The 15,207-nt window shown below is 61.4% G+C and overlaps 2 protein-coding genes and 1 pseudogene across 3 annotated transcripts; all 3 read left to right on the top strand.

Annotated features, from left to right (window-relative positions):
* Positions 1-525: 525 nt before the first annotated feature.
* Positions 526-4,614, top strand: LBRM_01_0510 (conserved hypothetical protein; the record flags this gene model as incomplete). The annotated part of the gene is made up of 1 exon (XM_001561442.1): positions 526-4,614. The coding sequence occupies one exon, from the start codon at positions 526-528 to the stop codon at positions 4,612-4,614; it is 4,089 nt and encodes a 1,362-aa protein (XP_001561492.1).
* Positions 4,615-9,150: 4,536 nt separating this feature from the next.
* On the top strand, positions 9,151-11,238 carry LBRM_01_0520 (putative fatty acyl CoA syntetase 1; the record flags this gene model as incomplete). Its single annotated transcript, XM_001561443.1, has 1 exon — positions 9,151-11,238. The coding sequence occupies one exon, from the start codon at positions 9,151-9,153 to the stop codon at positions 11,236-11,238; it is 2,088 nt and encodes a 695-aa protein (XP_001561493.1).
* A 996-nt stretch (positions 11,239-12,234) lies between these two features.
* Positions 12,235-13,773, top strand: LBRM_01_0530 (annotated as a pseudogene). The gene has a single exon. A coding segment is annotated over exon 1 (1,539 nt).
* The last annotated feature ends 1,434 nt before the right edge of the window (positions 13,774-15,207 follow it).

Here is a 15,207-nt window from a genome sequence, read left to right on the forward strand (position 1 = left end):
CCGACCCACGATAGGCAAGCTCGAGTGCGGCAGCGGTACGAGCAGCAGCAGCAGCAGAAAACACATCAACCCACGCGTGTGTCCACCTCCTCGCTCTCTCTCTCTCTCTCTCTCACCCCCTGCGCATCAGTGTTCGAACGAAGTGTCTACGAGCGTGTAGCTCAGTCCTGTATGTCAGACCTCGCCACTGATGCGGGGAAGCCCCCGCGGCGGCAACAACGGCAGCAGCAGGCCTCCCCGCCGATACCGCCAGCACTGACCGAGACGCGGCTGAACGCGAACGCTAAATCTTTCACCCCATCTGCTGCCGAGGCACCACTACCACCATCGACTCCTGCTGCTGCTTCCGGCTGTGCTGCAGCCGCTGCTCATCCATCCGCCAAGCAGCCGCCGGAGACGGACCACGCGGGCAGCAAGACGCAACCGGCCGGAGCAGGCGGCAAGGAGCCGCCGGCGGGTGGCGCGCAGAATTTGGTGCCTCCAGTCCCGCAGTTCCCGCCGGCACAGTCAGGTAAAAAGGAGAGCATGATGATGCCGCCGCCGCCGCCGCCGCCGCCCCCGCCGAGGTTCCTGGAGATTCCGGGCATGGTTCCTGGCATGCCGCCGCCGATGCCAGGAACAGCGTCGGCTAGATACATGATGCCACCCGGCCTCATGCCGCCACCACCGCCGAGCGGGATGATGTTTCAGCCGCCTGGGATGCCGCACCACCACAACCCCGCCGGTATGACAACGCCACCGCCGCCGCAGCAGCACCAGCCTGGCATGATGCCTGTGTGGATGCAGTCGCCGCAGCACACGCAGCAGCTCCAGCAGGCACCAGGCATGATGATGCCCATGAACAGCATGATGCCGATGCCCATGTCCATGGGTGCTGTCTCTTCCCCAATGTCGCCGGGTCAGCGCAGCAGCGGCCCGCATTCGCTCCCATCGCAGCAGCATCAACAGCACCCAGGCATGATGATGCCCTTCTACCCACCGCCACGGGCACCACACGGGACGATGCCGCCCTTGCCGAACATGACACCTCCATCGCCGGCTATGATGATGCCGCGCGTGCCCGTACCCGCCACCGGTCCAGCATCAGGTACAATAATTACACCGCCCGCGGCAGGCTTGATGGCCCCTCCCCCGCACCACCTGCCCTTCCATCCACACTCGGGCAGTGTCATCGCCGGCGGCGCTCACAGCATCAACAACACTCAGAATCACATCAACACCGGTATGCTGACTGCGGCAAACAGGCCCCCATCCATGTCGATGCCGCCCCAACCGCCGCCACCGATGATGATGATGAACCACAACGTAGGCTCTATGATGCCGCCGCTGCCGATGCCGCTACCGCCGTCCGTCTCGGCTAACGCGCGCGTGAGCGTCGGCAACGCCACGTTGGCTGCGCTGAACTCGAATAAGCCGCCGAAGTTCTCGTGTGTGCTGCTCTCCGGCATCCCGGCTGTTGGCAAGACGACGCTCGGCCGTGAGCTCGTGAATAGCCTCAAGACCGACGGCATGGGCTGGGCATTCTTCAGCGGCGCGGACTTCCTCACCGAGCAGCAGGGCAAGCGGTCCGTATGGGAAACAACAAGGGACGTCTTTGACGCGCTCAGCAGTCGCCTGGACGAGCTGCTGGAGAGACAGCACCAGGCCCGCAACATCAAGGGCCTCGTCATCGATAAGAACTGCAAGGGCATCGAGGACATCTACTACCTGAACGCGCTGCTGCTGTCAAAGGATATTCCCTTCGTCGGCATCGTTGGCTTGGAGTGCGCTGACGACGACGTGCTTGTAAAACGCATGGGTGGCGACGACTACCTCCGGGAGAAGCTCAAGTTCCACCGCGTCATTCACGCCCGCATCGTGAGCCTCGCCAAGAGCGCGGGCATGTACCGCTACGTCGACGCCACTAAGAGCAAGGACGAGGTGATCCAGCTGCTGCGTACGATGGTGCTCGGCTGCTGCGCGCAGCCACCGACGCGGAGCATTGGCAACCACCAGTACGACGACTCCCGCGCCAACATTATGGTGGACGACTACAGAGAGTACAGCGAGGTGCTCACGCACTTGTTCCGCTGCGTGAACAACCGCGGCTCGCAGTTTCCGACGAGCACCGACCTCGTGCCCTTCTCCGAGAAAGAAATGAAAGACAAGGGCCGCCTCAACGCCATCAAGAGCCGCTACGGCGTCCGCAGGAAGGTGAACGGCCACCGCTACCTCCTCCTCTACCGGGAGAAGAAGCTCTACCTTGTACCGCCGCACATGCGCGCTGTCCTGCAGATGCCGGCCCAGGCGTGGCGTGGACGCCACCTCGACAGTGACAACGTTGACACATTTGTGCTCGAGGGCGACCTCACGCGGCTCACCCGCGACCGGCAGAAGGAGCTCTTCCTGGTGTACGACGCATACTACTGGAGTGAGGCGTCACTGCCGAGCTCCAACAAAATGATTCGCATGACCTTCTCGGAGAGGCAGGCCTTCCTCGCCGCACACATGACCAACGAGACGAAGGCCTTCTTCGCGCAGGACGGCGTCGAGTGCGTGGTGGTGCACCAGCCGACGCAGGCGATGTCGGAGGCGGTCAACATGCTCGACTCCAACGAGTACCCGAGCGACGGTCTCGTCTTCCAGCCGGTCAACCCGATCCACCGCAGCGACCACGTCTTTGTATGGCAGCCGCCGTCCTGCATGGCCGTCGACTTCCGCATCGGGCAGCTCCTCGCTACGCACCAGCCGCCAGAAACAGACGCCGACGACATGGCGACCAACACGACCGCCGCGATAAGCGACATTCGCCGCAGCACGAGCGACATCGCCTCGCTGCAGTCGGTGTCGTTGACAACGCGCCGCGGCAACGCTGACGGCGTCGGCGACTCTGCCATTCGCACCTTCACCCTTGAGGTTTACGACAAGACAGAGAAGATGTATGTGCAGTACGAGGACGCCACGGTTGACGTGCGCCACCCCGACGTGGTGGCGGGCTGCATCGTGACGTGCAGTCTTATGGACACCCCGCAGCGACGCTGGGCGTTCCGCTGCATTCGGTATGACGTGCTGCGGCCGATCTACAAGCTGGACCTCGTGGAGCTGCTTGGCTCCTGCCTGATCCCGCGCGCAAAGGTCGTGTCGTGGCTGATGAAGGAGCAGATCGTGCCATCAGATATTCAGTCGGAGGGGAACGGGGGCGCCGCCGCTGGCAGTGCTGGTGGCATCGCTAGCACCTCCAGCGTGCCGAGTGTGCCGCCGCCGTCGTACAATGTGGCTGCGGCGGCCGCTGCAGCGAACGCCAAGGCTGCTGCTGGGCCGATGAGCATAATGCAGGGCCTGGCGATGCCGCCACCTGCACACGGCATGCTGCCGCCGCCGATGAACAACATCGGTGCCCCGCCCGCCTTCCACGCCGCCGCCGCCGCTGCCGCTGCCGCTGCCATTCCGATCGGGCCGACGACACCGACTCGCTTCACCTACCCATCCGCCTCTGCTATGCTGTCGCGCGTGGCAGCCGTCTCGGCAAGGGTGGAGTCGCCGCCCGCTGTCACTACCCCGCGACCGCTGGCACAGATGAGCACAGAGACGCAGTTGAAACAGTTGGCGAGTATTGTCCCGTCCTTCCACGTTGTGGATGGCAGCAAGGCGAGCGCGGCCGGCAGCAACGGCACGGTCGCTGTGCCGGGGGGTAAGAGTGCGGTGTCGCGCGCGACAAGTGGCGTGTTCAGTGGTGGCGGCCGCAACTGTGCGCAGTGCCACAAGCCCAAACAAGGCGAAGACCTTCGTATGGATCGCCGCGACCACCGGCACTACTGTTACTCGTGCTGGGCAGAGTCCGGGTATGGTTTCTGCGCCCTCTGTGGCGAGTTCAAGGAAGTGCGGCGGGAGTCAAAGGGCCGCCACAAGGGGTCGGCAGTGTGCGCGCCATGTGGCAAGACGGCGATGACGGCGCTTGCGGACACCGCCAGCAATAGCGCCTCTCCCGCACCAGCGGCTACTGCTGCGGTGGTGGCGCCGAAGAGAACAGCCTCCGCTTCCACAACGCCGGCTACTGGCGCGGCGGGGGGGGCGGCGGCTGCGGAGGCCAAGGCCGATACAGCGTCGCCCGCTAAGACTAGGAAGAAGGCCGCGGCCAGGAAGAAGGCTGCTGAGGCCCCTACGAGCACGGACAGTGCAACTCCGGCAGCGGCGGAAGTGAAACCGACAGGCGGCAAGGATAAGGTAGCAGAGGATACCGACACCGGCAGCCAGGTAGCGGCGGAGAGCACGGCGCCGAGCCCGACGGCTGGTAAGGGTAGCGACGCGGCGCATGCGGCAAAGAAGAAGAGACGGAACAGGAAGGGCATATCCGCACCGACTGGGGCGTCGATGTTGGACTCGTCGCCGGACGGGGCAGCGGAAGCCGCGCCTAGCCAAGAGCCGGAGTCAGAGAAGCCGACGGAGAGCTTACTCACCCAGGCGGCCGCTGAGCTGGAGCCCGCCCCTGCGGCTCACTCTGCGGTGGCCGCTGAGCCGCCCACGGAAGTTTTAGTTGCCCCCACCGCATCCGCAGCGCCGCCTTCTGTACAGAACCCGTCCAAGGCGGACGTGCATGAAGAGAAACGTAGTGGTGGTGGCTGCCGTCCGCAGTAGTGTAGACGCCAGCATCACCAGCTGTCCAGCAAGCAAAAAGAGAACTAGCAGGCACACGTAAAAGGGAAGCGCGGTAAATGTCTCCCCCTCCCCCCCCCCTTCTCTCCGAGGAGGAGGGAATATATGGGGTGAGTAGGAGAGCGAGAGAGGGAGTGAGCAGGGCACGGCTCTCGCGGAGGAGAAAGAGGGCGGCAGTGGTGCTTGTGCGTATCCGGGTCTCTGTGGGTGCCCCGCTTCGTTGCGCTTAGCGTTCTTCCATCCATATTGCTGTCGATGCCGTCGACCGTGACGACCACGACCACGACAGAGGTGAAAGGTGATGCTGAGGACAATCTTCCGCCTATGCCTTCTGTTCTCTTTTTTTGCTGTGTTGTTCTTACACCCTTCCCGTGTCGCTCTTTCTCTCTCTCTCTTTCGTTCTTTTGGCCTGTTGCTGCTGTTGCGGCTGCGTCAACCGGTGTTGTTGTTGAGGTGACCTCTGTGGTTTATAATGCTGTTGTGGCGACCAAGTGAGACCATTTTCTGCTCCCTCCCCCCCCCCTACTCTCCTTTCCTGTTCCCCCCTCCGTCGCCCCATCCCCTCTCTCTACACCCTCACGCGAGCGCGCGTCTCAGTTTTTCAGCGACTGTGTGTTGATACTCTCATGTGCACGTGGACGCTGCTACGGTGTGCGTTGGCGGGAGGGAAAGGTGTGGCGCGGGCAGGGGGACGGGGGAATCTGTGCTGATGTGTCTGCGTGCCTCCGTAGTTTTCCTTTTCCATATTTGCTTCGCTTGATCGTTTGCCGCGTGAATCTTTTTTTTTGTTTGTTTGTTTTGTTTTTTCGCTGTTCAGCGTCTCTCGTCTTCGCCCCCTGCGTCATCTGCTGAGCCGACAACACCCAGCGACGCAAAGCGGTTGCGCTCGCTTCGACGGCGTCATCTCTGCACGCAAGAAGAGAGAGCGAAAAGGTGCCTCGAGCCGCTTGTCACCCTCTCTTACTGCTCACCTGTTGCGGCCTCTCGCTTTCTCTCCTGTCTTCCCTAACGGTTACTCTTCCTCCCCTACAGCTGCCACCCCTTCCCCCCCCCCCCACACACACGCGCGCCTTCCTCCTCCCTCACTCCCTCATTTTTTCCCTCCGTCGTCGTCAGTATCAACACCACTTTACTTTTATCTTCACTTTGGTTTGCTTGTGTATTTTTTTTTGGGGGGGAGGGGGGCGGCAAATCGGATTTTTCGCTGCTTCGACCTTGTTCGCGTGCATCTTCTCATGCGTTTGCCATCACCGCCCGCGCGGCTCCTCGCCGGGACGCGCCACCCCCACCCAATCGCCCGTCTCTCTTCTTCTGCCTTTTCGTGTCTTTGTCGCTCCTCTCTTACTCTCCCTCCCCCCACCCCTCCTCTTCACCCTTTTCCCTGTAGAGTTCAGCGTCGTTCTAGCTGCCCTCCGGCTGTTTTGCTGTGTTGTACTGCCCCTCTCTCTCTCTCTCTTTCGGGGGGGGGGGGGGAGGACTTATTATGGACGCTCGTCCCCCTCCCTTCCCCTCCGCCCCGCTGTGGGAGTGGTGACTGTCCTCTGATGCATCCCTGCCCTAACCACCAAGCTGGCGATCGATCTGGAGACCAGTTTTTCTGCTGCTGCTTTAAAAAAGCAGCGGGAGCGCCTGCGATGTCGCCGTCTCACTTAGCTCTCGCTCCCTTTCCGTCTCTCGCTAACTATTTACTGTACGCGTGGGGGGTGTGGCGGGGGTGTGGGGGTGTGGCGTGTGGCGGGGGTGTGTGGGGTGTATTCAAATGTAGCCCCCCATCCCACCCACACACACACACGCCTTATTTTGCCTTCCTTCTCCCCCTCCCCCTTCTGTCTGTCCTGCGGCTGCGGCTGCCGTTGGCAATGACAACCGGTTTGTGCCTCTGTCGCTGTTGCTGCGATGTGTGTGTGTGGGTGGGTGGGGGAGGGGGGGAGGGGGGGTTATGGATGGCCAAAAATGATCGCGGTGTGTGTGTGTGTGTGCAGCTTCCAGCGGTTTGTTCTCTTCATCTCCTCCTCTTGCCTTTCGATGCTCGTTTTCTCTCTCTCTCTCTCTCTCTCTCTCTCTCTTTGTAGCTTCCGTCTTACGTACGCATGCGAGTTTGTATTGCTCATCGAGGTGACCTTTTCTCTGATGAGTTGGATTGGATTGGTGAACTGAAGAGGCGGGGCTCAAGATGGTGGGGGGGATTTGGCTTTGATGTGTCACGGGGGGGGGGGGGGGCGGCTCCGCTTCTCGTTATTGTCTTCTTGTTGTTGTTGAATCCATTAGGCTTCGATTTTTTTTTTTGCTCTCTCTCTCTGCGTGTGCTTGCGCTCATGAGCGTCGATGTCCCTGTCTGGCTGGGCTTTCGTATTTTGCTAAGCTTTTTACCATCAAAGAGCAAACACTGAAAGAGCAACAACAAAAAAAAAAAACGACCAGGAGACAAGGAGGGAGGACGAGGGGGGGCGCGTGATGTGTAGCAGCAGCAGCACAATGACGACGACCACCACCACCACTAGTGGACGGGTACGCCATCGAAGTCGTTCGTTAAGGCAGTTGCACCACCGTACATGCATGCCTGCTATACCCCCGATGTGCTGGCGTGTATGATGTCCGTGTGGGTAAGGAGGAAGGAAGGTGCGTAGAGTGGCGACCTCGCTGGTGCTACTGCGGTCGCCTTTTCCCCCTTATTCGCGGCCTCTCTCTCTCTCTCACACACCGGACACCAGACCGCTGTCGGGGTCACCGCGCAGGCGCAGGGAAAATCGAGGGAGTCCGCGTGCACATGCTCACTTGAAGGTGAGAGCGCACGTGCTGGCTTACATGCGTGTGTGTGTAGGGGGGGGAGAGGGGGAATGAGCCATTTTCGTCGTCAGCCTTCCCCCCTTCCCCCCCCCCCCCGCACACACGCCCCCCCCGTCGCCGATTGGTCTGTTTCTCCTCCCCTTTTATCCGTGGAGCTCCTCGATGTGCGTCGATTCGATCCCCCTTTTCCCCCTCTTTTTCCCTCATCCCAATAACCCCAGCGGCCTGTGTGCCTCCCCTCCCCCTCCCTTTCGTTGTTGGGGACCGGTGCGTGGCGGCCTACACCAATGAGCCCATCACACACACGCACACACACACACTTGCCCTCCTCCTCCATTACCCTCCCTCCCTCCCCCTCTCTCGGTTTTCCATCTCGCTCCCTCCCCAACATCGAAGAGTGAGAAGCCAACGGGAGGGAGGGGGGATAAACTCAAAAAAAGGAGAGCACGCAGGCCATACATCGTAGAGACCTCCAGTACGCACTGCCCTTCCCCCCTCGTCATCTTGGATACCACCGGCCACCAAGCCAGCACCGATCGCCCCAGTCCCCGCAGATTATACCCGAGCTCGGAGCTAGGCCCACAGACAGCGCACACTGCCGGAAGTGGCGGGCTGTGATGAAGTACGGGAGTGAGGAGGAGGAGAAGAGGGGGCACGAACCTGCATCGGTCCTCTCGTAGGCCTCCTGTGGCCCTTCTGTGCTCTCCCTCTCTCTCTCTCTTGCGCCCTTTTCCTCGTCTATTCCATACGTGGTTTTGGGGCGCACCTGCGAAGGGCAAGTGATGACGCATCGCGCTTCGCGTCGCCTCCTGCTCCCCCCCCCTCCTCTCCCTCACCACCACCGAGTGAGCAAACGCGCTGACCTCGTCCGGGGGAGGGAGAGGAGGGGGGAGAGGCGCCACGCACGCGTCTGCTGCTGTCGCTTCTCGCCTTTCAGGACCTTTCTTCTATCGGCCGCAGTTATTCGCGCACGCCAGTCGCGAAGTTCGGTGGCCTTTTCACTTTCCCTCGGGTCTGCTATGATGGGGGAGGAGATCAGCTGGTGTGGCGACCTTGTCTGTTTCCTTACGTCGCCTCCTCTCGCCCTCCTCCCCTTCCCTTCCCTTCCCACGTCGTGTCAGCCACCGGGTGGAGAGACGTGATGAGCACACGGAACGGCGGGAGAGTGCTGCAGCCCTGCGCGCCCGTAGCAGCCATCCAAAAGAAAATCAGCAGCTCCGTGCGAGCTGAAAAAGACCGAAAGCCCGCGCTCCCCCCTCCCTCTCTGCCGCGCGACGTCCAAGCGGGTGTTGGTGGTATATCGCCCCCTTACAAGGGAGAAGGATGGACGGGAACCCCTCAACTCAGCCATCACCTTCTCAGCCCCCCCCCTCCCTCTCCCTCTCCCTCCCTCCCTCTCTCCTCTTGCGCTAGCAAGGGCAGAGGCTCGTCATACACCAGACATCCGTATCGCCCCCCCCCCATTCCCTTTGCTTTCCCCCCTCTCTCTCTCTCTCTCTGGCTCATTCTCACTGCCAATCTACTTCACACATATATACACACAGCTCACCGACGCTTGCGTCTTGGACCGCTCGCTCGCTCGCCTGCTCTCTTTGTGCTCTCTCTCTCTCTCTCAGTGCGTGTCTCATCCTCCTCACCTCCTCCCGCGCTGCAGCGCCATACCCATTCGCTCCCCCTCCTTCCCTCCAAAACGTAGAGGTGCTTGACAGAGAGAAAGCACGAGCCAGCAACATGGGCGCCTGCGTTGTCTCTGTGATGGAGATGCGCAACAGCCTCAGTCTCGCCGAGGCCCCCGACTTCGCGGCGCGGCGCGTCTACGGTGTCGTCAACCAGCGGGTCACGGAGGACGAAGAGGATCGCTCTGGCGTGTACCGGTGTGCACGGCTGACGGATGAGCAACACGCGGAGTACTCGAACTGGTACGATGGACCAAATCTGCTGGAGCGCCTCGCGACAATCTGCAAGGAGCGCAGTGAGCAGCATGCCATGGCGTACCGCACAGTGGAGAAGGTGGTGAAGGAGACCACGCAGGATGCGAAGGGCCGTGCGCAGGAGTGGGAGTACACGTTCCTGAACGCGCCGACGTACATCACGTACGCGGAGGTGTGGAACCGGCTCGTCGCGTTCGGTCGCGGGCTGGTAGAGCTGGGCCTCAAGAAGGACAGCCATGTGGCGCTCTACGAGGATACGCGGTGGGAGTGGATGGTGACAATGCTCGGCGTGTGGTCACAGAGGATGATAGGGGTAACCGTCTACGCGAACCTCGGCGACGACGCGCTGCTCTACGCGCTCAAGGAAGCAGCGTGCGAGGCGCTGGTGTGCAACGGCAAGAACGTCGGCAAGCTCATCTCGCTGATGGACCAGTCTGGCGTGCAGAACGCGACGATCATCTACCTGGACACGCTGCCGTTGGATGTGGACACAAAGTCGCACACAGTAATTGCGTGGACCGATGTTCTGGCAAAGGGCACCCAGTCGACAGTGCCGTGCAAGCTGCAGAACGACAACAACGCGGAGGTACTGATCATGTACACCAGTGGCACGACTGGCGACCCAAAAGGCGTCGTCCACACGATTGGTGCGCTGACGCAAGGCGCCCTCGGTCTGGAGGACCGGCTGACGGACTTGATCGGTAAGGAGGAAAACGAGTCGTACATTGCCTACCTTCCGGCTGCGCATATCTTCGAGCTCACGTGCGAGAACATAATGCTGCTGCGCGGCGTGCTCATCTGCTTCGGCACCCCGCGTACGCTGACAGACACCTTTGCGCGACCGTGCGGTGATCTGAAGGCCTTCAACCCATTCTTCTTCATCGGCGTGCCGCGTATCTTCGAGACCATCAAGAAGGCCGTGGAGGCGAAGCTGCCGCCGGTGGGCACGCTCAAGCGAAAGGTGTTCGACCACGCCTACCAAAGCCGGCTGGCGGCACTGAAGGCGGGCAAGGACACGCCGTACTGGAACGAGGTGTTCAAGCTGCCGCGCGGGATTCTCGGGTCGAAGCTGCGCGGGATCTGCAGCGGCGGTGCCCCACTGTCCGACAAGACACAGGAATGGTTGACCGTCGTGCTGGGCCGCCCCGTGGCGCAGGGCTACGGCATGACAGAGTCCGTGTGCAACGCCTCCGTGCAGCGCTCCGGTGAGCTCACATGTGAGGCAGGGCAGCTCCTGCGCGGTGTCGAGGCGCGCCTGCTCGACACGGAGCACTACAAGCACACGGATAAGCCGCACCCGCGCGGCGAGGTGCTGCTGCGTGGCCGCTTCGTCTTTAAGGGTTACTACAATCAGCCAAGGTTGACAGAAGAAACTGTACTGCCTGGTGGGTGGCTGCGCACCGGTGACGTGGCCGAGATGGATGCGGAGACTGGCCAGCTGCGCATTATTGGCCGCGTGAAGGCGCTCGCCAAGAACGCGATGGGCGAGTACATTGCGCTGGAGAACCTGGAGGCGCTCTACTGCGAGTGCCCGGTCGTGATGCCCAACGGCATCTGTGTGCTTGTGGACCCGCGCCAACCCTTTATCACTGCGCTCGTACTGACAGACGAGCCCAAGGCGATGGAGTTCGCCCGCACCCACAAGGTCGAGAACGCGAGCTGGCCGGATGTCTTAAAGGACTCCAAGTTTTTGGACGCGGTGATCGCGTCACTCGCCGAAATCGGCAAGAGAGCCGGCAAAAAGCCTTTCGAGCTGCTGAAGCGGGTACGGGTGCTGTGCGATGAGTGGACACCAGAGAACAACCTTGTGACAGCCTCCATGAAGGTGCGCCGAAGCACCATTGACGCGCACTACGCTGACATCATCAAGGAGTTATTCACGGATTAGTCGGGTGAAGAAGCGGCGGTGCGGGTGGGTGTGCCTCTCTCTCTTTCTCTCTCTTTCTCTCTCTCTCTCTCTCTCTCTTGCTCGTACTTTACGTGTAGTATTGGCGTCGATCAACGCCCCTTTCCATCCCTCGTGCTCCTCACTCACCCACGTATCTCCCCTCTCATGTCAATCTTCTTCATTACCTTCTAAAGTCTCCCGTTCACCACCGTACACCACGCGTGGTCAAACTCGACTCCGCTTTGCACGCCTCCCTCCCCCTTCAGCCCTGTCACGGGGAGGGAGGGAAGGGGGAGGGGTACTGGGCCCCTGGTGATGCCATGTGCTGAGGCAGGTGCGCCACCACCCACCTTCCCTCAAACATCAGCAGCAGAAAGGGGAGACAGCCAGGTCGACGAGAGGGCCACCTCCGATCAGTTGCTGCTGCGCTTCCGCCCGCGTCGCGTCTACTTTGTCCTCTCTTCTCTCCCTCCCTCTTTCACGCCTCTCTGGAGTCCCCATTGACCACCAACAAGCCCTCGACTGAACCCCGCCCTTCCGCTCTTCTCCCCCACCCCCACCCCACCCCACAAACACTCTCTCTCTGCATCAGGAAAGGGACACAGCTTAAAGGGGCGGGTGGGCTTCATCGCTGCCCGTGTGACTCAGCAGCCAGTCGGCGCGCAGCCACGACATGGTGAGTGGCTATCTTCTCTGCGGTACGGAGACTGAGGCGCAGCCCGGGACAGAGAAGCCCGGGTACAGCGCCGTATATCTCGCTTCGCCAACACCAGTGAAGAGGAGCAGGCGCGGCTCCCGTATGGACTACGACGGCGGACTTGGGTTGATAAAACGATTGGGGCGGCCAGGTGGTGCTGTCGGGCGACAAGCCGGCGATGCGCTACCGAGTCGTCGAAGCGTGTCGCGAAGCGCAGCGTCACAGGCCCGCTGAGCAGGCAGACGGCAGTGTCCAGCGACTGCCACGGCGCCCTGCACAAAATCATCTCGTACGCTGAGATGCGGGAGATGATGCGCTCGCTCGGGCGTGGGCTGGTAAAACTGCGGCTGACCGCGAACGCCGTCGTGTTCATCGGCGGCATCGGGACGAAGAAGACGATCGCCTCCACCGCCTAGGCGAACCGCGGCAAGGGTTCCCTGCGCTACGCCTTGCACAAGACGTGCAGCGGCGCCATGATCTGCAACGGCGCACAGGTCGGGGTGCTGATGGAGCTCCTCGGGCCGGAAGGGCTGGCTCCGCTTGCTGCTGTGCTTGATGAAGTGTCGCCTGACACGGGCACCCACAGCATCCGCGTTGTGGCATGGACGGACGTGGTGGCGCTGGGCCGTGCCGCAGCAACAACAGTGCCGGTACACACCACTCCCAGCAGCGACGACGTCTGCTTGATCATGTACACAAGCAGCACGACTGGCGACCCGAAGGGTGTCATGCTCACGCACGGCAGCATTGCAGCCGGCTGCGAAGCTCTCAGCCACCGCATCCTCGATCTGTACAAGCCCGGCGAAGACGGAGGCGTCTACTGCGCGTATCTGCCGCTGGCGCATATCCTTGAGTTTGCCATCGTGAACATCTTCCTTGACCGCGGCACCATGGTCGGCTTCGGCTAGCCGCGCGCGTTGGCAAATACCCACACAGTGCCGCACCGGGACTTGGCGGAGTTCAAGCATAAAGTCATCCTCTCCGTGCCGCGCATCTTCGACACGGTTCGGAAGGCCGTGGAGGAGCCTCTGTCACCCCCTGGCCCGTTCAAGCGAGACATCTTCGACAGGGCCCACGAGTCTCGCCACACCGCCTTGCTCAGCGGCAGTGGCTCGTTGTTGGCCTCCACACAGGAGTTCGTGAACGTCGTCTGCGGCGGCCCGCTCATCATCCAGGGCTACGGCTTCACGGAGACGGTCTGCAGTAGCACAACACAGCGACTCGGCGACAGGGATCCGAACTGCGTCGGTCAGCTCCTCAAGACGTGCAAAGACCGGCCCGAGGACATCGAGGAGTACAAGCACACAGACGCACCGCACCCGCGCGGCGAGATCTGCCTGCGCGGCCCGTTCCTGTTCAAGGGTTACTATAAACAACCCGAGCTCACGCGTGAGGTGCTGGACGCGGATGGCTGGTTCCACACCGGCGACGTTGGCAGCGTCGACAGCGAAGGACGCGTCTCCATAGTGGGCCGCATCAAGGCGCTGGCGAAGAATTGCCTCGGCGAGTACATCGCACTGGAGGCGCTGGAGGCGGTCTACTCTGGCAACGAGCTGCTGCAGCCGAACGGCGTGTGTGTGCTGGTGCACCCCGACAAGCCGTACATCTTCGCCTTGGCGCTCACCGACCCGAAGCGCGCATTGTTTTTTTTGCTGCCGAGAAGGGGATCGCTGCAAAGGACGGCGGCGAGGGCGAACAGCAACAGTGGTGTCAAGGCGCTGCTTAGTAGCCACACTTTCAACTCGGCGGCGGCGGTGTCGCTCTCGCTGGCAGTCAAGGCAGCCAGCCGGCAAAGCCTCGAGGTGGTGAAGCACGTGCATGTCATGCTGGAGGAGTAGGCAACAGAGAATGGCCTCCTGACGCTGACGCTGAAGCTGCGCCGCGCCAAGGTCGAGGGGCACTACGCCAAGGTGATTGCCGAGCTCTTCAAGGAGTAGCGGGAGGTAGAGCAGGCGTCGTTGTTCAACGGCCTCCCCCCTGCCTCCCACCACCGCCACGTCTCCCTGCCGCGTAACATAGTGAGTGTGTTCGTCAATACACGTGTGTGATGTGTCTGCCGGCATTGTTGGACACGCCGCCTGTGAAGACGAGTGCTTGAATGCTCTTGCTGTTGGGCTTGCCGGGGTGCGCTCGCCCCCCCCCCGCATCCTTCTCTGTCTCTCTCCCTCTGCATGTCTCTCCGCCCCTTCATAGTCGGCTGTGCGTGCAAGGGCACGGACGCATGTGCGAGCTCTCTCATCGCGCCTCTCAGCGTCCTCCGTGCATCCTTTCGTACAGCCACGAGCATAGCGCAGCAAGCGAAACTTATTCTTGTCCTCTCTCTCCTCGTGTGTCACTTCTTCTATCTCACGCACTCAGCTCTCTGTTCCCATCACACTCCGCCAGGCAGACTGACGTACATCTTACTCTGTGTGTGTGGGTGTGGCCGCACGAGCAGCTGGGAGGTCTTGTCACCCTGGTGAGGGCATCAAGGTGGAGTAGCAAGCCAGGAGGAAAGCGGACGTGTTCGAAGCCTCGAGAGTACGAAGGGGAGGGTGGGTGTGAAAGGAGAGGCAGGAATTCTCATCTCTCCTCGACGCATCAAAGCTGGCCACCACCACAGCAAGCGCGATAATGGGAGCTGAGAAGGAAGCAAACAGGAAGATCAAAGGCACCCACGTTCAGTATCGTGCTGGAGGGAGAGAGAGAGAGAGATGGCGGAGCAACTCGAGCGATTGTGTGCCTGGGCCTGTCCTCGCGCGCGTTCTCTTATCCTTTTTCTATCGCTTCGGCAGCTACCCTGACACACACGCACACGCAAGCCTACGTACGCTAGCGGGTCACCCAATACTGTTCTCTTCTCCCCCCTCCTCCTCCATCTCGCACTACCAGCACGCACTCCCCCCTTCCCCAACCCCCACGTCCTCTGCCCACCATCACCACTACCGCTGCCCGCCTCAGCTCTGCTTCACCCACCCACTACGGTCTAGCACACACACACACACACACACCTTCTCCCAGCCCCCTCCGCACTACTCATACTTCGCACCACGGCTACAAAGAAAGCCGCTCTGCATTGTGCCTCTCTGTGTGCGTGTGTGCGTGTGCGTGTGTCTCCCCCCTCCCCCTTTTCACCTCTCTCTCTCTCTCTCGCTCTCTCTCTCGCACGCGCGCGTTCATTGAATACTACTAACAAATTTCACCCCTGTTGTCACTGCATCCCCCCTTATCCCCGCTCACTCACTTACTTCGTAGCCCATTGTGTAGTTGTTATTCCTTCCCCCTCCGTCCTG

Source organism: Leishmania braziliensis, chromosome 1 (assembly GCF_000002845.2).
Source record: "Leishmania braziliensis MHOM/BR/75/M2904 complete genome, chromosome 1".
Taxonomy (NCBI): domain Eukaryota; phylum Euglenozoa; class Kinetoplastea; order Trypanosomatida; family Trypanosomatidae; genus Leishmania; species Leishmania braziliensis.